This window comes from Haemaphysalis longicornis, unplaced genomic scaffold (genome assembly GCF_048455015.1).
Source record: "Haemaphysalis longicornis isolate Haplotype H1 unplaced genomic scaffold, Haemaphysalis longicornis Haplotype H1 scaffold_1, whole genome shotgun sequence".
In the NCBI taxonomy this organism is placed as follows: domain Eukaryota; kingdom Metazoa; phylum Arthropoda; class Arachnida; order Ixodida; family Ixodidae; genus Haemaphysalis; species Haemaphysalis longicornis.
The window spans coordinates 267,885,843-267,907,615 of NW_027526203.1; the positions used below are offsets into that span (position 1 = coordinate 267,885,843).

Sequence of the window (21,773 nt, forward strand, 5' to 3'; positions counted from 1 at the left end):
CCAAGGTGTAGAAAATTACCCTCCTGTAACATATGTCTCATTCTATCAAATAACTTCGCATTGCATCGCTACACGTAAAGAGGCGCGCGCGGAGTTCAGACAGGCCCTGGGTAGCTCGCTTGTCTTGACTGAGGACGGTTCACCACTACTTTTTGCGGGTACGCAGGTACCCGCAAGAGAGCCTATCACATTCTACTGTATTAGGAAAACGCATAAAGAAGTATCGGGAATGTAGACACATGATTATACAGAAATGGGGGGGAGCCTTGTACGACATTTTTAGTTCTTTTTTGTGCCACATATTTTGGGAAATTTGGGGTCTGCAAAATGTTCCCAAGCTTCAGGTTTAATTGAATTCGCGAAATAATAAACTCGCAAACAAAAATTTATTTACTGCATGCTTTACCTGTTTTCGACGGCGTTTCTTGCACATACATAATATGTAAATGCCCATCTTGCCTTTTTTGATACATTGGAGTTATTTCTTTCGACTTCGCTGAGTAATCTGTAGTGAGGTGGCTGCGTAGTGCACGCACATGTCGGACAAAAGTTCCACCGGTAACAGCTAAGGAGGGTCATTCGAGACGAGCTGAGCGCGCAAAAAGCTTCAAACCGGTCGGACTGTTGCAAGCGTTACTCGCACTCTAGTTTGCATTGAATAAGACCTATGTTTCTCAATAACGACGACTGTCGAAGGACGTGATATTGGCATATTGTAATTCTATATGGAGAGATAATGAGCCGCTTGAGCGACGTATACAAGAGCGACACCCACTGCGCTTCCCCGCAAATTCTGCGCAGCGCTACAGATATCGACAGCGAGGATAGGCTCACCCGTAGAAGCTGGAGCCCGAGGAAGAAAGTCGTTTTGGCGGCGTGTTCGACCAACCGTAATATCCATCGCACAAAATGTTAGGATCGAACCTGGCGAATGTTTCTAATACTGGAAACCAACGTCTGGATCACTCAAATACCGTTGGTATACGAACGGCGGAGTTTCACGGTTGGCGGCTGTATTCTTTGTCCTTACGGCCTCCACGGTTCTGCGCGGAACTATTCCTAGTGCACCAAGTCCTGCAGCCCATCTTCACCTCGCTCTTTTTCACCTGACACTCGGTCACGGTAGCCCCCAACGAAGCGAGACGCGACAGCCTGCTGGTTTCACTCTTCACTTCACACGTTGCCCAGCTGCTGCCGACGGGGGCGGGCGGCCGCCATGTTGGGCCGCCGTCGCTGCAACAAGGGCGCGTCTCGCAATCGTTAACAGCGAGAGTAGGGCTCGCAGATGGCGCTGATGACGCCAGGACAAGGCACTGCTGGTGACGTTCGCACCACGTTCGATGACGGGGGTGGCGCGAAAAGGGATCAAGCCGAAATTACACGCCTTTTACGAGTGATGAAAAAAAAAAAAAAAAAAGGATGGGGAAACCCTCGAGTGGGGATTGTCAGAGAGGAAGAAGCATTATTTCTAAGGGCTTATCTCCACACAAGCACCTCTACGTATCTTTCACTTGAAGGCTAGGCCCTAGAGAGTTTTATTAAGGGGGTTTCTTATTGTTTAAAACGCATTAAATTAATAAAAGGCCCTTGGGCCTTTTATAATAAATATCTCATATGATTCATGTATACCTATGCAGCCCATCGTGGCACACGTTACGGACGGGCGGACAGATGTGGCACATGGATGTGGCATCACAAAACTACGGCGTGTTCCGTGCGGTAAAAACCGCGTGCACCTGCTAGAGGCCTGTGAACGTTCTTCACGACGACATGTACGAACGTTGCTCGATCTTTGCCTCTGCATTGTCTAAGTGGCTTGTTTTTGCGAATCGAATAACGGCCGCGGCGAGGCTTTGTACGTCTGTGTGGTATCACGCTGCCGAGCTGGCGACATACCTTAGAGGCGCACAGAATGCTGCACCTGAAGGAGTCATCGTGAACCCCTCGATCGTATCGACGGTTATCGGCATTATGGGCTGCGCTGGTCCCACGAGCGAAGCGTGGTACTGACCCGGCTGTGTCGGCGTTGCGCGCGCCTGCACGGGTGGCGGGGCATTGCGCTCTGAGCACCCTCTTGCGTTGCTGGGCACCGCACTGCACACGCTGCTTAACATCTCGCACTGCTTCCTTGCCTATTTGTTTCTCACACTCTTACAAGCATTGGGATACTTTTAATAACATTTCTTCTTTGTTTAATCGCTGCTGCGTGCAGAACTTACTTCTAGAAATTTTGTAGTTTTATTTCCGTTCAGTGCACAACGCTCCTGTCACGCATGCATGAAGGCGCTGCCAGCATGTCGGATCTCATGCCCACGACAGTTATGCTTCTCCAATGCGTACCCAAGTTTTTGACGAAAAGTGGCAGCCTTTTCAGCTTAGTTTGTCCAGTGAAACGTTATTAGTTGGTTTGCAAAGGGTACGGAAACAGACTGGACTTATACTTAATGTCCAAAACTGATATGTGGACACTGGTTTTAGTTCCTAGCGTTGCCAATAAATTATTACCCATTATTACCTAGCAGCGTGCCTGGAAATTAAAAAGAAATCAAACAAGACGAGGAGGTCGAGTGTAAAGTAATATTATCAGTACGGATAAGCAGTGTTAGCAACCAGAGCCCCGGATGTCATGTAATGCAGCTGTTTTACTACAAGTTTGTGCGAATTTATCCTTTTTTGTCGCTGTCGCAAAACCACTATTTTCGTATTTCTGGATTTAACACTCAGAATGAGTGTGTTTGTTATCCATTAGAGTGGAGGTAAACCTATGACACTTGAAATACCTAAGGCTGCAGTGAAGTACTGAGAGTAGGAGGCGGTTTGCGCAATGCTGTGATTATGGCTCATGACTATAGTCTGGTTCAGCGTGAAATCGTGCAGGGAGGGCATTTTCTGCGTCAGCTGGTCAATCTTACCAGCGAGTTGTGCTTGAAGAGCTGCTTTATTCCCAGCACCATGGCGAAAGAAAGGCCCTTGAATAAGCCGAATGATCTTAACGATGCATGTTGCCTGCGATGGTCGCACAAACTTGTCTTGTTAGAACTCTGCATGCGCGACAGGAGCTGGTGCCATTACCCCCTTTTTTTTAAACTGTGTTCGTACCTCGGCTTGCTGATGTTGTTGCAAAGATCGGAAAAGAGGTCGATTCGTGAGAACTGAGTTTGTGTTGCTTCCTGAAAGCCGCTTGTGCTAATGGCGTGTGCTTGTGTGTGTGCTCGCGTCTTATTCCAAACAGGCAGCAATTCGCTCACCCCACTGACGCCCATCAGCATGCAAGAAGTCAAGTCCCTTGTCAACAGTGGAGCCTCGCTCATTGAAACTAGTCCAAATCCGCACTCCTACCATCCAGGTATATACCCAACTCCAATGGAGCCCTTTTTGTCAGAGATGTTGCGAGAAACAGTGCGCAACAAGAAGGCTATAACGAATATTGGCGGGGTGTGTCTCTGGCGTTTCCAGGCGTATAGATAATGTCAGAAAACATTTTGCTGTGGTTGTCTTCTAACTCACAACTTGCTAGCGTCTCGTGGGGACCTGAGCGCAATCGCAGTTTATTGCACTTCGCATGGCGACCTACTAACTGACCGTACAGCTTGAAGGAAGGAAGGTACAGGCATCAGTCGATGAAAAACAACGGGGGTTTTCGAAGCTTCACGTATATCAATCAGTGTGCGGCTTCAAATAGTTGCTTGCAGCGAGGAAATGATTTATGGCATGCACTTTCCCACGTACATGCAAGAAATAATTTCACAAGGCACATCTGTTTGCCTTCAGGCACCCGTTTGTAGACTAACTCAGCACTTCTATACTTAATCCATCTGAAAGCGGGTGGTTGAGTCCCTCTGACTAACTTTTTGTGTCGTTTATAAGACTCATAGCATTGCTCCAATACAACTTTTTAAAAAACTGCGGCATACTTACAGCCATTGCTTGACGTCGAATCGACAAGTTGCGAAAGCACTCTTTCGTTTTATTCTGGCGCCTTCATTCGCCGGATTGGTCGACATGTACCGTGCAAGCGCATCGTCATACTACACGAGGACAGTATGCGTTGCAACAAGCTTTCACGGAATTAAGTATTTTTAATTTTTTTTAAGTTTCTACTAAAGCTGTACGGGTGGATAAATTTAACAAGTAGAAATTATCAGAGTAGGTGACTAAGCGCTACTAAAAAGCGGTCGCCTCGGCTTTTTACGTGACTTTCACCGCAAAACCTCCGTGCGCCAGGGCAGAAACAGCCGGTATTTCCCCGTTTTAAAAGCTTGGACAGACCGTGTAGTCGGCTGTCCTTGTACACACCTTCAAACATGCCAAAGATAGTCACACATGATTCCGCATTGTTAACCGCCGATCTACGAGCATAAATTCTGCCCAGTCTTTTCCTGGCGAAGCTGAACGTTGCTTTTGCGTATACGTCCCTAGAAAAACTTGGGTTCTGAAGCAGCAACCTAATAAAACGATCATTTCTGGCTTGTAGTCAGATAAGTTTTTCTACGACAGCTTTTGGAAAATGGAATAAAAAAAACAGTGATTTTTGGGCATATGCAGAAGTGTCTAAGATGAAGTAAGGTTTGCGGGGTGATCGTATGACTCCTTCCGGTGTAGCGAGTTGGTCGAGCGAGCACACTAGTAACGCCCATTACTGGCGGTTCCGTCAACGTGCATTTTTTGCCCAATAGTTGCACTCTTGATAGCTACGCTGGCGCCGCCACGGGTAGCGTGAAGACGGAGTCCTCGGGGAAGGTCGGGGATCGAGCAATGACAAGACGACGGGTGTACGCCGACTCTTGGGGTGCTGCCAGCGGGCCGCCAATCGATATCGCCGAGGCAACGCGCGACGACCGAAGCGGAGGCGGGGACGTCGCGGAGAACCGCCTTCGACATTGTCTTCTTCCCATAGGGCCAGAAAGGGGGCTCTCTGCGACGGAACACGCGTGCAGCTAAAGTAGGCGCGCGTTCACGCGGCCGGCTTCTCCTCCGCATCCTCCGTGGACTCCTTTGTTTTTGCCGCAGAGCGCAATAGGGATGCGGGGAAGACGGGGGCGCAGGGGCAGCCTCCGCGCTGGTCAAACGAGGAGGGAAACGCGAGATGTCCGGGTTCCGCCCGTCAGTCAGGATCGGCGCTGCGTCGGCTGCGCGGCGAACGCCACTTCCCCGCCATCTTTGTTCGAGGCGTCTCGGATGTTGCCCGCCGCACCTCCCGCGTTTTGTGTCTCGCCCTTGTTTCTTACCGTGCGAGCGCAACTGTTGATTCCTAGAGCACCTCGGAGAAGAGAAGCGGCACCGACAAAATATCGCACCACTTGCCCCCCTGAGTTTAACCAGCTCCTGAAACTGGTGAACGGCGTCGGAATCCCTGTGCTACATCAGCGTCAGAAGACCTTGGCGTGCTTACAGTTTGTATTTAGTTCGAAAGCGTGATCGAGGTCAACCCTCCCTTCGCCCTCCCTCAAAGAAAACAAAAAAGACTTAAAAATAGAAATAAACAAACTCAGAAGTATAATCGGGGGCTAGTGGCTTTTACGACAAAACAAAACTTTTCAATGCAATAGCAAGCGAGGCAATCCCTCTAATCACATTAGCCTTGCATTAATCTTACAAATACGATTCTAACGACCGAGAAATTTCTTGAATTGTGTCTATCGAAACTGTTTCGCGGATACTGAATCCAGTAGCGTGTTGTTAAGACCTGTTTCTCGCTATAAAAGCGTGGAAATAATATTAAAGATGCATTGTTTTTAAATTTTTCCCCCCTAATATGCCTTCATACTCCCAAATGTTATTTCAGCACAATTTTTTTCTTTTTTCTTGAAGAAAGACCAACATTGAGGCGATACTACGAAATAAAGTCGGCTATTCTAGTTTAGCTCTTAGCCCTTTTTTAGTTGATTAAAAATCAGCACATGACCTGGGATCTTTTAAGGCCAGGCTTCGTTCCTGTACAATAAAGGTCGTACCATAAGGTAGGTGCACCCTACCACGTACAATTAGAGGCCTCAACACAAAATAATTTTTCTCTATCCTCTGAAAGCGATTATTGCGAAATCAGTGACAAATGTATTTAAATTTAAATTTCTCATTTAGTTGCTGGGATGGAAACGTCCATTTTAAGCGAAATGTGTAAAAAAAAATCGATTTTTACCTTCAGTTTAAGAACTGGATACCTTTAGCTGCGGGAACTGTGCTCATCGTCGTGTCTCTTACCGCGACGTAACTTAGTGTGGACTGGAACTTTGCGTGCGGATAGCGCCCAATCATTACGTGCGTCACACTCCTGCGTCCAACACGGCTCAGCTGGGGTGGTATTCTCGTGTTTGTCGGTTTTCAAAACGTCCGTTTTGCGTCCGTTTTATTGTGACGTTCTTCCAGTTGTAGATTGGCTTTGGATTGACTTTTGCGCAACTGTTCTTGTAAATACATTTAAAACGACAAAACCTATTTTAAACTATCTTTTTATGTGTTTATTGTTCCGCCAGCGAACCAACAAGGCGATGAAAAATCGTCTGCTCCTAATCTCCGTGAAGCCGCCACTCATAGCTCCGCCGTGCTTGCGTGGCGTCACATCCGGGTGTTCCCTTTTAGCCAATCAGGGCTTGCTCAAAACGGACTCATGTGAAACGGACACAAAAGGGACAAAACGCGAGAATACCGCCACTGGAGTAATCGCGCACGTTCTTGTAAGCAGCGAAGCAAATGCGACCTTCCTTTCCACCCGCTCCAAAGGGAAGAACGAAAACAAATGCTTATTACCGTGTTTTTTTTTTTAATTGAGCGTTGCGCTGCATGGATGTCGCTACCGTCGCCGCTGCTGCCCGTTTTGAGAACTTCACCTTCCAAAGCTCTTTCCAACGGCTGAGCCTGCATGCTGCTTGCAAGCGCGCCTTACACATGGCACTGCATTACGAACGCTTCCTAAACTAACACCTCCGCTCTTCTCCGCAAAACCTACTAACACTTGCTTGCAACTAACTGAAGATGTGGAGCTGCCAAATGGAAACAGTTGGCTGAAAGTCAGCTTCTATGCAGCTTCGGCGCACATGGCACACGCTCCCGTGAGAGCTCAGTTTTCACTCTTGCGTTATCTTACTAGCGTTCAAGCTACTCTTCTTCCGGAACGTACATTGATGCTCGTGGAACATGTGCCACGTGAGCCAAGCAAAAAAAAAAAATTTAAAGGGTGCATGTTTCTTGTTTTCCAATTGCGAAGAAAGACACACGAATAAACGCCAGTGCTTGTTCAGGTGTTCGGAGCTTCTCGAACACCCAGGAAACGAAAAGGAGTTTGCCATTTGTGTTTGAGCCATCTGTTTTCCCAAGCGAGAAACCCTGGCTGAGATGGCATGACGACTAGTCCTTGACCAGCCGATAAAGGGCGACCGTAAATTACATTCGCCTGTCTAACTCTACAAAGTCATTCATCTTCTTCATAGTAAGCGTTGGGATTCGGTTTAAAAATGTCTAGCTTCAGCGCAAGTAATTTTCACTGTTCAGTTCGAGTATATGCCTCTCAGCCAGGGTGATGCATGTTACCGTGAATATTGCAGCTCATGTCTGCAAGTGTAAGTGCCATGCTTCCTGCTGGTGTCATTGCGGGCCGTGCCTCAAATATCGCCATTTAGATACTTTACGTAGTTTCCTGAAAGCTTTATTCAATGTTGATAACTTAAGACGGGGTGCCGCGAAAACAGAGTAATGACCGGATCGAGACGCTAAGTTTACACTCGTATAGCAAAAAGATACCTCCACCCAAGGGCAACTGATAATAATTTGGCCAGGTAAAAGAAAAGGCGAAGGATTTAAAGAGCCTTCTACGGCATCCACCTACCGCAGTTATGACATCAGGTTCCGATCCTGTTCAATTCACGCCAGAATTAATTCAGAAGACCGCTGTGCCACCTCTCGCAATTCAATGACATCAAAATGGAAATTTTCCGAGGCAGTCAGCAGGGCTGTAGATATACAACTAGTCAAACAAGGCTTGTTGTTGATTGCAGCTATATAGGAGGGGGCTCGCGTTGCAGCCTTTGCTGAGGCGCATTCAACCTCGCTAATAATGTACGCAATTGGACAACGGAAAGCATTTATGATTAGTTTAGGCAATTTTTCTTCGCTCTCAATTTTTTAGCTGAGACGTAGGGGAACACGTCGAAAGCTAACGCGGCCGGACCAGGCCAGCATCATCTGTTCCACCGTAGTTTCTGTCAGCGTCGTTCGCCTAACTCAGACACAGTTGCCTCGTACCATAGCCTCCCACGGGGCCTGAGTGCGGTTGTGTGTAACACCACGTGCCCGATGAACAGTATGCTAAGACAGCGGCGGTCCACTCGGAGTATCTAAGATATCGTCGGGCAAGCTGCCCCGTGCGGCCGTCCCTCTGTCGGTGTCGGCGTAGTTCGAGGCACGGCCCCGCACTGGCACGTGGCGTCCCCTGTGCCTGCTCGTGGCCATAAGCTTGCGCCGTCGTCCCGCACGCTGTCCCTCTCCCCCAGCGGCGACCGGTAGCGAGATCCAGGGCAGCCCTTCGCCGGCCAAGGCCGAAGCTCCGTGCCCGCTCTCGTCGCTTACGGTGCTCCAGCCCGTCCAGGGGGCCATCCCGGGCTACGGCTCCAGCTTCTCGCAGTTCTCGGCCGCGCCAGGCAAGTGCTCAGGCCGCCAGCTGAAAAGGGGCACCACCATGGCCGATGTGCTGCGCGTGGCGAGAATTTGATCAAATCGTTTCACTCACACCTACGGCGCTTGCACGGCAGAAAGCGCCTGCAAGCGCTTTGGAACCACTTGAGATAAGTGAGGTGTCTACACTCCGTCTGTCGGTGCACGGGCCTTGTCTTGAGTAGCGCGTGACTAATACGCTTGCATGCCGACCACCGGGTTGTACGCACCAGCTCGTCGTCTTAGGCGTGAAGCGAAGTTCGTGGGTTTGTGGTTTGGATTTGTCGGCTCGCCTACAAGCGAGCGACGCGTATGTGTGTGTATATATATATATATATATATATATATATATATATATATATATATATATATATATATATATATATATATATATATATATATATATATATATATATATATATATATATATATATATGTCTGCTGCTGGCGGGCGCACTTTAAAATTTTCCTGCGGCATACAGGACAGGAAGGGCTTCTACATCGGTCAGCGTGAGTTTACTGTATTGTTGTAACGTTATAGATATTCACCAAAATGGGCAAGCACCCGGCCCTGAAAACGATAAAAATCTGCACTACACTAAGGAGCACTTCTCGATGTCCTAATGGCTCACTGCTGTGAACTGAGCGAATTGGTAAATAATAATTCAGGTAATAATTGTTCAGAGAAATGATGGACGCGTTTTAAGTGAACAAAAACGAATACATGCGTCTGAGCTGGCCGTCTATGGGCCTCCTTTATAGTGAGATAGCTATCCTTCATTTTGGGCGACCGGTAAAGTTGCCTCGTGAGGTGCGGTTATTCAAGCCTGTCAAAGGTCGTTTGCCAAATTTTGGGCTTGATTATTTAGGAGTTCTTATTGTACGACTCGTTCACCGTGCGCAGGTACGAAAGATTGGCCTTCCTTATAAATTGCACGCTTCCTCAATAAAAAACTCGCTTGGTAGGAAGCACCATGTCCTGCCTTTTGTGTGCCTGCGCATTAGACTCTCTTGTTACCGCGCTGTGGCAGAATGAATTGCGAAGAAAGACAGCGAGTGCCGGGAAGGCCGAGGAAAAGGACAGTTCAAGAGCAGTGGTATCTAATTTCAAAATATTGCTGATTTTCTACAATGAGGCGTTTTTTTTTTTCCAGATGAGCCATATCCCCCTAACGCGAATTTGAGAAACAAGCGAAAGTTTGTTGCCGACCCTAAACGCAGCGACGTCAAAGCTATTATACGATACATTTTACATGTCAGGTAGGGGAAGGTTATGACCACAAGTAATTAAAAATTATGCCGTGAATTCGAGCAATATTGGGGTGATAAGTTTGGATTTGGCTCATAATGAATTTAAACACACAAGTTGATGCGACATTCTTATGAAAACTTTATTTAAATTGTCGTTCAAGCACGGTGCGATTGAGTTTTGGTGGAAAAGGCATTAAAAATATGCAACAGGACTTCAAGAACAGTAGAACTATGCATGGAGAGCAGGCGAGTCCTCTTGGCACCATTAGCAGCTCTTTTTGAATTCTTCCCTAGGATAATTTTCTTGGGCACGTCTGAAGGCACTCACGAAGTAAGCAAGCTTTTCATTGCTGTTTTGCCATGAATTTCCAAAGCGCTTCACAAAAAGGCTGCTCATATCTTAATCTTCACCTTAACGAAGTGTTCGTAATCTCAGGTGGGGGGATTTGCCAGTGCTTTATTTTTTTTTATTTGTGAATACCCTCAGTGTCAATACATTGAAGAGGGGAGTGGGGTTCGAAATACAACAATAACAAAACGTAGCAGCGTAAGTACAAAATATATAACAATATACATTGCACAGTGGCTCAAATTGCACGTACATGTGATAATAACAGCAAAAGGTGTTTATACAACGCACGCCGCTTTGTTAAAAATAAGGTTACACAGCGGTATTCTGAAGAGCAGCATTAAACAACTCGGAATGAACGATTGCAGCAATGTCACGAGGAAGGTGGTTCCAGTCTTTTGACGTTGACGGGATAAATGATTTAGAAAAAGTTGTTGTATGGCATGAAATTTGGCCTACTTTGCGGGAGTGGTCAAGACGTGAAGGTATACATATGACGGCGGCTTGTAAGCGGCGGCTATTTAGTTAAGCACTAAAATGGTAAATATGGGAGTAAAAAATAAATATAAACGGAGTTATTTCCTAGAGACAGATGAGATTAAATGAAATCATTGTTTCACATCTGTCTGTATCATTTCATCCACCACTTCTTCTGTTCATTTCGTCGTTTACATCTGGGGACAGATCTTTCGCCGATCTCCTAGTTGCTGTCTGAATTCATCATAAGCCAGCTCCGCAATGCCAAAAAAAAAAAAAAAAAGAACTCCCGAAAACACCCACTAAACAGTCTGAACACTCAAGCCAAAAGCAAATTCCCATGGGGTAAATAGATTTGGCTCATTTTGATCCGGGACACAGCAAGATCCGGCTCATCTTCGATACCAACTACGATCTGCGCACACGTTTTCAGTGCGTTATCTCAACTATTTTCTTGCCCCCCATTTTTTAGGGGAAAGTTGCCGAGTTTTTCTTGTTAGTGCAGTTTTATCTGACCCAGTTTCGGTGTCTGGATCTGGGCTCATTTCGAAAAAGAAAAAAAAAAAAAGCCTCAATGGTTCACAATCCTCGGAGCTAACTTCACACAAAAACCATTCCAGTAAACGTTAATGGACGCGTTGGCATGTCTATTTCAATAAAAATTATTACTGTAAGGAAAGGAAACATGAAGAAGGAAAAATAACCTCGCTTCGACCTAATTTGTCCGCCGTGAACAATCATGGGTGTCCACCGAGTGCTTCTTCATTTTTGTTTTCGTTCATCCACAAAACACACGCACTCAGAGAAATAACAGAAATGACTGCAAATCTAACGAGGTCAAAACGCGAACATCGTGCACCGACCCATATAAAAATGCAATCAGCGGGATGAAAAAAAAAATGTATGCAATCGAGAATAACACAAACCTTTCCGGCATAACATTTTCGAGCTTGTAATTTGCTCCGAAATTTCGAACTCAGGCGACGGTGTCTCGGGTCTTGACCTTGTCAAAGAGGTGCGATCAAGAGCTCAGAGCATCCGGCTCCACGCAACGTCGACACGCACGCCAAGCGAAGCCGCTCGATTTCTCCCCCTGTTTGGATACCTGGGCGGCGTGCCGAATGGCGGCAAACAACGAGGGTCGGCATAATTATGCAAATGCCCGGCCGACGGGACGAACGCGCGAACTGTGCCGATACCCATCGCGCTCCCACGCCTGTTTGCCGCCGCCGGGGCGTTCCCGATCCCCCATGTCAACCATGCGGCCGTGTTTACCATGTCGTGGCGACCTGTGCGCGGTCGCCGGCTAGTGAGCGTACTACGCGGGGGCAGGTCGCGCCATGCGCACCGCACGGAGGGGCTTCGCGAGCGTGGATGTCCCCTGTGGGACGCTGATTTTCGACGTGCGCCGGTCGCTTCGGAATCTCTCGCGTCAGGTATACTCGGCGAGCGACGAGCGAACATTGTGTATCGCCATCTTAGAAAGAAAAGTCGGTGGATCCAACTGAGTGTGTTATACTCCGCGGAAGAAAGTCGTCACAATGAGGAAGCAGCAAAGGCGAATTTACGGGAATATGGGATAAAAAGAAAGAAAACATCTGTGAAGTCAGGTAACAGCTGCCGCCGAAGTAGAGTCCCCGCGGTAATGCACTGACGAACTGCATGCAGACATTGGCGAAAAAAAAGTGTTCTTTCTGCTTTATAGCCTTGTCGAAGCAGCTGGAAATCCTGTTCGTGTCACGGCTTCGAAACGCCACGAATAAGGAAGGAAATAATTCATCACAATAAAGAAACAGTTCTTGAGCCCGCTCTTTCGAACTAAAATTTTGTTACCATTTGATATACTGCGGGTCAGCTCAAACAAAACTGCGCGTTAGCCAACTGTGTTATCTATTTATTATTTACAGTCGCTGGCGATAAAACTGCCACTATCCTCCTCCTCCTCCTCCTCCTCCTTCTTCTTCTTCTTCTTCTTCTTCTTCTTCTTCTTCTTATTATTATTATTATTATTATTATTATTATTATTATTATTATTATTATTATTATTATTATTATTTAACAGTTTATCTTCGGGAGTGACTTATGTGAAGTGCTTTGCTTACGTCTCCCACCACCCTCGTATCCAGATGGCCTCTGGTGCGTACTATGTACAAAAATATTGAGAACAATTATTTTGCCCGAAAGCAGGAGCTCACCTCCGGATGAGAAGCTGATAGCTACAGATCAGCCTTGCGCGATAACGGCGGTGTTATATTTCTCCCCGAAGCGGCCTCTCAACAGCCACGATACGCTGGCCCGCGCGTCCACACCACTCTTTCGTTTGCTTTCATTCGGCGTGCAGCCAGCCTACAGCGGCAAACGCACTATCACTCCATAACGAAGTCCGATGCGCACATCCTTCACCGCGCGTCTTTTACCGCGCCGACGTGCAGCCAGGTCACGCAATATCGACCTAGCAGCCGCCCCTAGGAGGAAAGGCCGTGTTTGCGCGGGGGGAAAGGAAAAGGCGCAGCGATCGCGGCAACAGATAACGAGGTGGCCGTGCCTAAAGCGACGTGTACCACCGCGGAGAGCTGGCTAACCGGGCCATTTGCATATCGCGCCGTCGACGAGTGCCGCCCTCGTCGTCTGCGGCCGCCGAGGGAGAGCGGCACTCTTGCAAATGGTCTCCTCCGCCGAGGAGCAGGGTGGCGTCGACATTTGGCGCGTTAAACGCGCTTATCGGCCGGCAGCCGAGAAGGAAGCGCAGGACGCTCCCCTTTACACGTACTACGCCCATAAACGCCGAGAGGTCGGCAATTGCCGACAAGCACTCTCGAGCGCGGCCAGCGCTGCTTTCTCCCTGCTGCTGCCCCCGTCCGTCCCAACCAGAGGAGTCGGGGTGACGTTTATTCCACTGGCCCTCGTGCGTTTCTGACGCGTTGCAGCGCTGAGGCAGTAGCGAGCCCAGCGTCACCCTACCTCGATTGACTGCTGTCGTATACGTGTGCTCTTTCAGCATAGCATTCAAGAGTGCGCAGAACGAGAGGCAAACACCTGCCGCTCCCCTGTGCACTACTACCACTGAAATGGCTCCATAGTGTTCGGCGTCCGCATATCAAAACGCATTGCGACAAAGCCAACTTTCATGCGAATGCTCGGTACGTCCGAGTCTTATGTCGTTATATTGCACACACACACACAAATTCTGCGATTGACCGATAAAACGATCGAATCTATCACGTCGAGTTTAATGCACTTGTCATCGTTGTTGGCATGGTGGTGTAAACTTTTTACAATCTCCGTTCGCTGTCAATAAATGGGTTTCTACGGCATGGCTGTATGCACAGAGAACGGCTGGTTTCTGGATAGTTTGAAGCAATAAAACTGCACGAAAGACGAGGACGAAGACAGCAGGGTGACAGGAGGAGCGCATCGTCTGTATCTCGTGATTTATCGAATATATCTCGAAACAAATTATGTGATAAATGGCCGCTAAGGCTACTGAATCGTTATGCCAAGTTTCATTTACTCATGATAGCTTATTTCACAGTGAAGTTGTCAACAATTACTAATTACTCTCTACTGTCAATACTCGGGAGTTCGCGGGAGGGAAATAGTTACAGAAAACGGTTGCAACTCGTGTTTCATCAGAACTATCGCGCAACATATTTTATATTGCGTCGGGCTTCTCAAATGAATACATAACCTTGGGGAGTATTACCTCAGCGGTTATGACAAACAACTAGTCGTGGAAGTTTCAATGCAAATGACTTGAAGTCCCCGCTCCTACGCCATATTCTAGTAGCATGCATCTGAAAGCGACCACAAGGCGGACCGTACGGATATTTTTTTTTTTTTGTTTTAAGTGGCGGCATTTATTGACGAAATGGGCAGTGGGACATTTACCGCACTAATAGAAAGACAGGTGGGAAATGTTTACTCCACGGGCATACCCTCGGAGGCGTCGGACCGAATGTCGTTGGTCAATTCTACTCGCTATACCAACACTGCGGACAGAAATCGCGGAAACAGATTGCCAGTGCGCCAGCGAAGGGGCGACAAGTAGACAAGAATGTCGTTTCAAAATTATGTCGTGGTTAAGAAAGACGCACGATGAACTGGCATTCGATAATTTGTGTTATGGGAAACTGCACATACCAATGTTTCCGAGCACGAACGATTGATTCTCACGTGAGGATGACGGCTCACGATTCTGAGTTAGTTGCCGGCAGAAGTTGCGGGCAGAAATTCTTAGTAGCGGGCAGAATGTTAGTTTTGTTCTGTACCAAAAGCCTTTGGTAAATGGTAGCGGTCTACCATGCGTTCTTAACGAAAATGACAAGCTTATTTATTCAGACCGGTAATTGGGATGAGTTAAGGGCACAGGCAGCATGCGACTTCTACGAAGTTGAAAGTACCTGTGTGTTATTATTTCGGGCAACTCGTCATCCTTTCCTGAGTAGGAAAATGCAAAGCTTTCTGCTGTCTCAACCGATCGCGCCAATACGTCAGCGATATTCGATAAACAGCTGTCACACGTTTAAAGTGTTGAAACGTGAGCCGGTACTTGATCGCATGAATTCCGTGTGTGCCTCTTATTTCTGGTGCCCCGTCCGTCGCGCTGCTTTCATTCCTACACCACACGTTTCAACATCCTGAAATGCAGGCGCGCTCTCAGAGTTCAAAACTTATCACACCCTCTAAATCTATTGTCGGCAAAAACTGAATTTATTCGGCAAGCATCACGTGTAACACACCCGTGAATCTGCATACTCAATGCATACGCGCATTATTCCCATTTTTGACTGCTGCTTGCGGATGCAAGAAGTGCTCGCTGAATTAATCTGAATATGCCGGCAGACTCGATTCGAATATGAAAAGGGCGCGCGGAAAGAAGATGGGAGGAAGCGGAAGTTAGTTTTGCCTCCTGCGCGGTGCTGCATCATGTATTGCTGTAAATTACGTCTGTTCAGGAAAAAAAAATCAAGATTAAAGCGACGGAGTTACGGAGCGTATTCAAGTTGTGCTGCAATTTACTTATTTTATGCATAAATGATTCAAGAAGTGTATTTGTTCCTGTATTGTTGTTCCTTCGTGGCTCAGAAGAAGCGAAACTCACCTTAAACTGGGTCGAGCGTATACAACGCTGATGTACGTGTTGCTGAAATTTTCTGTGGCAGGCGCATTTTCGTTTTCCTGGATGCGTACACTCGAACCATTTTTGCGGTCGTACATTACGGGCTCGCGCAGCATGGCTGCGTTCCTTCTATGCACGAATCCGGTCAGTTTGCATTAATTACAAGCCTGCAGGCACTCTTTTTGCAGCGCCGGATGTGACGTTGTTTCCGGTTGCTCATCTATTTGCTCTTGCCTCTCGCAGTGACAGGCAGCGCGGTTGCCAGCTCTGCGGTGGCCGGCATCCCCGGGGCCGATTACGCCTACCCGTCGCCCTACACGCAGTACTCCTCTGCGGCGGCCTACGGTGCCTACGGCTACGGTTCCAGCGGAATCATCAGTGAGTGGGCCCCCGAGTGCGCCCTGCCTGGGTTCGCTTGCTTTCCTTCTTCACTCGCGTCCCCGCCGAGGCCATTGGCTGTTTGTCGCGCATGCAGCCCGGATTGTCGCTCCGAGCGGGCCATAGCTGTTGCGTCGCTACCGTGCATGACACTCTGCGAGCTGCGCGCTGTAATCGCAGACAGGCGGAGACTTGAGTGCAGCAAAGCACGGAGCTGTTCAACGTTGCTTGTAAGAGTGCGGGTCTCCAGTATTGGACTTATTTGCGGGTCGGTCTACTTAAATTGTCCGGGGGCATAGCCATAAGTACTAACGTAAAGGTAACACTGAACGTCCCACCTTGCACGCGCACAAAAGGTCCATTGGTGCCCTGTGGAAGCCTCGATGAGCCCAATTCAGCTGGCGCTATTAACTTTGTTCAGCGTCTTGCAGACATCTGCGTAGTTGCGAACAGTGGGAGAGCCCATGCTGGGAGCATTATATATACAGGATGAAACATTATGTGTAGAGAATGGTTGTGGCAAAGGGGGACAAATGGGGAAATGATGGGCGAATAATCGGCAATGCAAAAGACCAGTATGGGAATGATGTCGCTGTGAGCAAGACTACTGGGTATGTACAGTATTTAGGGTGATTAAATGATGAACGTGACAGAGGAGAAGGTGCGTGAAGGATATTCGCGGAGCGGTAGAGCGATTGCTAACTGGGGAGGGCCAACAGACACGTGTGAGAACGGCCTTGCTTGTACTTTGTGTTTCCTGATAAGATCAAGGTGTGTAACCGAATCCGAAAGAACAGAGGCACAGAAGCAGGCGCGAGCTACAAATCCTTGGCAGGTAGCCTACTGGTACTCACGGCATACCAAATGGAGCGGAGAGGGATGAGCCTGTGCCATTGCGTGCAGATGCTCGTTGGCAGTTTGCACGCCACCCCGACGCTCACCTCTTCTTTTGCCTGTCCTTTTCCCCCCGCAGACCCGTCCTACTATTACGCCCATAGCGCCAGGACCGGATCGGCAGGCACGGGCCTGAGCAGCGCGGGCCCACTCAGCCCCAACGCGTACAAGGGCGAGCGCTGCTGACACCTGCGGGACGCCTAAGGCCCGCCCATCGACACTCGCCCAGAGACCTCCGCCGCCGTGGTCCGCCAGAGGACAACGAGCCAGAGGCGCGGTCGTCACGGCGGCGGTGACGACGAAAGCAGCCCAAACTCGGCCGCCTAGCGTCGTAGCCCGTTAGCGATGGTGCCTGATCGAGAGACATGCGAGGCACCGAGAGCAGGCGGCCGGGTGCGGCGCGGCCACGGGAACCGCGCGTCGGTGGTGATCGGTTCCTCGCGAAAACCAAAGATCCTGTGTCCGCCTTCTGGACTCTTCTGGACTGTGCGAAACACAACGTGATGCGCAAGAGCGACGACGACCATTTCCACGGGAGTCTGCAGGCGGTGCGGCACGAGACAGTGATGTAATATATGGCCGCCAGAGGTACGACTGCCAGCAATCATTGTGACACAGTGAGAGCTTAGAGCTGCCCGGTAAATCATAGTGGTCTAAATGTGTTAGCGTAGTGAGCCCGCCTGTGTTGCAGAGGCAAAGCGACACGAGCAAGGGTTCTTTCGAAAGCCCCGTCAGTCTTCGCCGGCCGGCAGACGTGCGCTGTTGTGCACTCAGCGAAGCCTCGTGGTATAGGCCTGCAAGCCCACCGTAACTGCACAGCCTGTGATTATCTGATGAGTCGGCACGAAAGACTTAATTTGAAGCTGAATATCTTGGACACACGAAATTCTCACAGTTTTAGGAAAACTCTGTGACCTCCGGTGGCATATAGCTAGCTATACGAGTACTCCCCGGGCGTAAGAAGTATTACTGGTCATTTTCGCGGAGTACATCGTCAATTGCAGGTATGTAAATCAATCCGATGTAACTTCTTCACGTCGCAACGGGCATTTTTGTGGATAAATTCAACCTAGATTCCCAAATTTAAAACGAAGACATTTCCAAAATGCATTTAAACGCACATACACAGTGGTACCAGCGCTGAAACACGAAAATAGAGAAATACTGGTCATGCTTCTTTTTTTCCACCGGTACTTTGGGAGTACAGTACTAACAAATACGAATTTAACGAATAATTTAAATTTAACCGCGATAATTTTAAATATTGTGAGTGTTTGTGAGCACTTATTGAGAAACGGATGCATCAAGTACGCGGCCAGAGAATCAAGATTCCAGCTCAGTCCCGCCGCACAGGCAAGCTCAGAAGTGTTAAACACCTCATCGCAACACAGGAAACCACTGGGCAGTAGTTTTGGACCGCAAAGTGCTGGCAATATGTTGCTCTAGCGGCCCGTCACAAGTATTGTGAAAAAAAAAAGTATATTGTCGCAGCTACGCCTGGTACGAAATAAGCAAAAGCTGTGGCGCAACAAGTGTGACATTATCTGGTCGCCGGGATAGCTTTATCCTTACATCACCGTTGCTTATTCGAGTGGACATCGACAACGCCGTTCTCTTTTCGTTTCTCGTGAAGACTGTTCCCTTGTGCGTATTATTTGCGGCATAGCATTGCGTATATTTATCAGTGGTAAACGAAACGAAACGCAGATGAGGTATTACGTCTCTTGACTTTGTATATTATACAAAGAGATGTTGTCCAGGAGTTGGCGACGCTACTGATTCTACATGGTCTCATGTCACGGTTTGCTCAAAGTTTTACGTTTTGTCTACGCACATGTTTATCTGTCTGCGAAGCAGTTCCGTAGTTACACAGCCACCGGACGAAGAAAAAAAAATCGAAGGGCGGGAACATTCGCTGTGACGTTTTCATTATATGTGCGCGCTAAGGGAATGACCCAACGGCCACGGTGCACGTTGTTGCTTACTGCATGTTGTTACGACGGCGCGTGTGCTCAGCCGGGATGCGAGCTTCGTAATTTGGCGGCGGTCAGCCCGTGAGACGTATGTCTCATTAGCGAGCGTGAAAACAATGCTTCACAACGTGTAATGGTCCTCGCTTTGCGTTTCGCCATTACTTCGTCGCGCTGGTGATTTCTCGGCGGCTGCAGGTGCTCTCATTTTGACGCTGGAACCAAATTCGCAGGCGGGACTTCTAAACCTTCCGAAATACCTTTGAGAAATCACTCTGCGCTGCCCAAATTTCCTGGTCGTGGTCAGCCACGTCTGACGAGGCTAGATGCTTTCCGAGCGAGAAGGCGACCGCCACTGCCGCACATCCGAGCTCGCATCCCCGCTGGGTCGCGAAAACAGTGGCCGCCTCGCGAACCCGGAACGCAAGACTTGCGGCCCGGCCTCCGGCTGTAGACGATGTAGGTCAGTTCATTGTATAGTCCATACGGTTCACCCCTTTAAGTGGCACGCTTCTTGAATGTGTATCATGTGTTACTAATTTATACAAACCTTTTGGCGGAAGAGAAGTAAAGGAGGAGGAGGAGGGAGACGAGGCCGAAGGAGCCGACAACGTGTACATTACTACTCCCCTCCGTGGTTGTGTCTGCTTGGTGTGCGAGTACTGCGTGCGAGTCGTGCTGCACTATACACATACTTGTTAGAGCTTATAGCAAACGCCGTGCGTGCGATACTCGCACGCCGCCCGCGGAGCTGCCCCTCTTTCGGGAAGCCGCGCGTCATCATCCTTTCGTCTTTTCTCATTGGAAAAAAAAGTTTCGATTCATGTCCGGAAAGCGCATATTGTGTGTTGTATTATATTTTGCAGGAGAACAACATACAATACGTCTCGTGTTTTCTGTAGCCGTACGTTGCGTTTTTTTATTTGTTTCTTCGTGTTGCGTGTTACTGCATTTGTATTCGTGCGTGTTTCTTTCTTATTTTTTGTTTTTCATTCTTATTGCTTCCGAGAGTTGCACCCTGTGATGAAGAACAACACCCTGTATATATACATCACGCTGTAGATGCATTCTTTAGTGGCCGTACACATGGGCGGAATAAGTGAGGTAAATCTGAGCATTTCGTTTCGACGGGCGCACATGATGGTTCTGGACGACAGTTCTGCGAATTGAAGACGTCAATTGCCTCCAATTGTGGTTCTTCTCTTGACCGCAAGGGATTGCTGTTCCTCTGTCTGGGACATTATTTATTACAAATAATAGTAAGACATAAATTTAACGAATGAGGAAATTATTTTAACCATGCACTTTTTCACTCTGAGTGCCGCATCAGCGCCAACGCTTTGCGATTTTCCGCTACATGCTGAGTCTACAAGCAGAAAGAAGTGTTCTTTTTGTTTTATTTTTTTACATCTCGAGTGTAACTTTACAACGGCGACTACATAATTGAGATTTGTTGCGGCAAACGCAGTGAACATTATCATGTGCCCGTTGAATTCACCTAATGAGGCGCAACCCGAGTCTACTTAAGGATCGCATTGTGTTTTTCCAGGAGATGAAGCGTACATACCGGTGTTTTACTACGGAGTTCGCGGTAGCCGAACTCTGCGCAGCGCTCATCTCTCTGTCTCGAAAGGCCACGAATCTTCTTCATTCTGCGGTCACAGATACTTAACGAGCATGCAAACTTAATCTATTTCCCTAAAGCTAAGCTATGCACCAAACCAAAAAAACGAAGGCCACTCGACACTGCGCCAGGTCTTCTCTCATTATTAGCAGACCACAACAAAGGCTCGGCTCTGCGATTTGCCGCAATTCGACCGAAGCGTTTGATACTACCGTGTTTCTTTCCACCGCGAATATGTGAATGGATTGTCGAGTGAAAATTCAGGAGAATGTCTTGTGATACATTGTCTCAGCAGGCAGCAGCAAGCTTTGTATTTCTGTTGATGTGCATACACGTGTTTCAATCTTTTTTCCCTGTCTGCTGTTATTCGTTGACTCTTAGCATAACGCCTAATGGCGTATTCGATCTGTGTACGATGACGCCGACTGTGTGGTAACAAACGGATGGAGAAATGATGGCAAACAGCCGATATGTGTAACAGTTTGCCCGTACAAAAAAATAAACTCGACGGCGAAGGCGGTTTTGTGGGCCAGAGACTGCGCGCGCTCTGTTTCTTTTCCTTTGGTCGTGTACATGAAACGGTTGCCTGAACAAATGTACGTGTGCGGAGTTGATTGACGAGTGTGAAAGGGGGGTGATGATTGTGTGAAATAAAACTCACTGAGTATACATACCGTACGAGACTTCGTTTTGTTTACTTGGGCGTAGAGCACGCCTTAATTTAAAGAAGTTGTTTCATCGTAACGAGTTAAAAAAGGAAACCCCATAGCAAGGGAGCAAGGGGAAAAAATAAATACCATTCCATTTTGCGAATGTCGATGACCAGCGGAGCTGTAGTGCGTGACGTCACCTGCAAAGAGACACACCAGGTTATTTCCTGTTTTGTGTGTAGTTTATTATTTCGTATGTACGTACACTCTCATATGGCACCATCTATGGACGGCACACCGGTGGCAAGCGAAGAGAGGGCGCCGCTGCTCTGAAGTGCGCCCGGACGATGCACAGGTGGTGAGCGGAGAGGGCGCGTCACAGCTGTGATGCGGGCCCGCGACGACGCATGCGTGT

General features: G+C 48.2%; 1 protein-coding gene across 7 annotated transcripts in view; it reads left to right on the forward strand.

Annotated features, from left to right (window-relative positions):
- Positions 1-21,382, forward strand: part of Sv (paired box protein shaven) — a 225,328-nt gene extending 203,946 nt beyond the window's left edge. For 4 of the 7 annotated variants that reach the window (XM_077677139.1, XM_077677156.1, XM_077677148.1 and 1 more), the window contains 4 exons: positions 3,233-3,346; positions 8,487-8,633; positions 16,086-16,220; positions 17,194-21,382. In XM_077677139.1, coding sequence (XP_077533265.1) covers positions 3,233-3,346; positions 8,487-8,633; positions 16,086-16,220; positions 17,194-17,300 — 503 coding nt within the window. In that variant the 3' untranslated portion in view covers positions 17,301-21,382. The remainder of the gene's footprint in view (positions 1-3,232; positions 3,347-8,486; positions 8,634-16,085; positions 16,221-17,193) is intronic. The other 3 variants (XM_077677171.1, XM_077677163.1, XM_077677177.1) reach the window with 3 other exon arrangements.
- Positions 21,383-21,773: the final 391 nt, after the last annotated feature.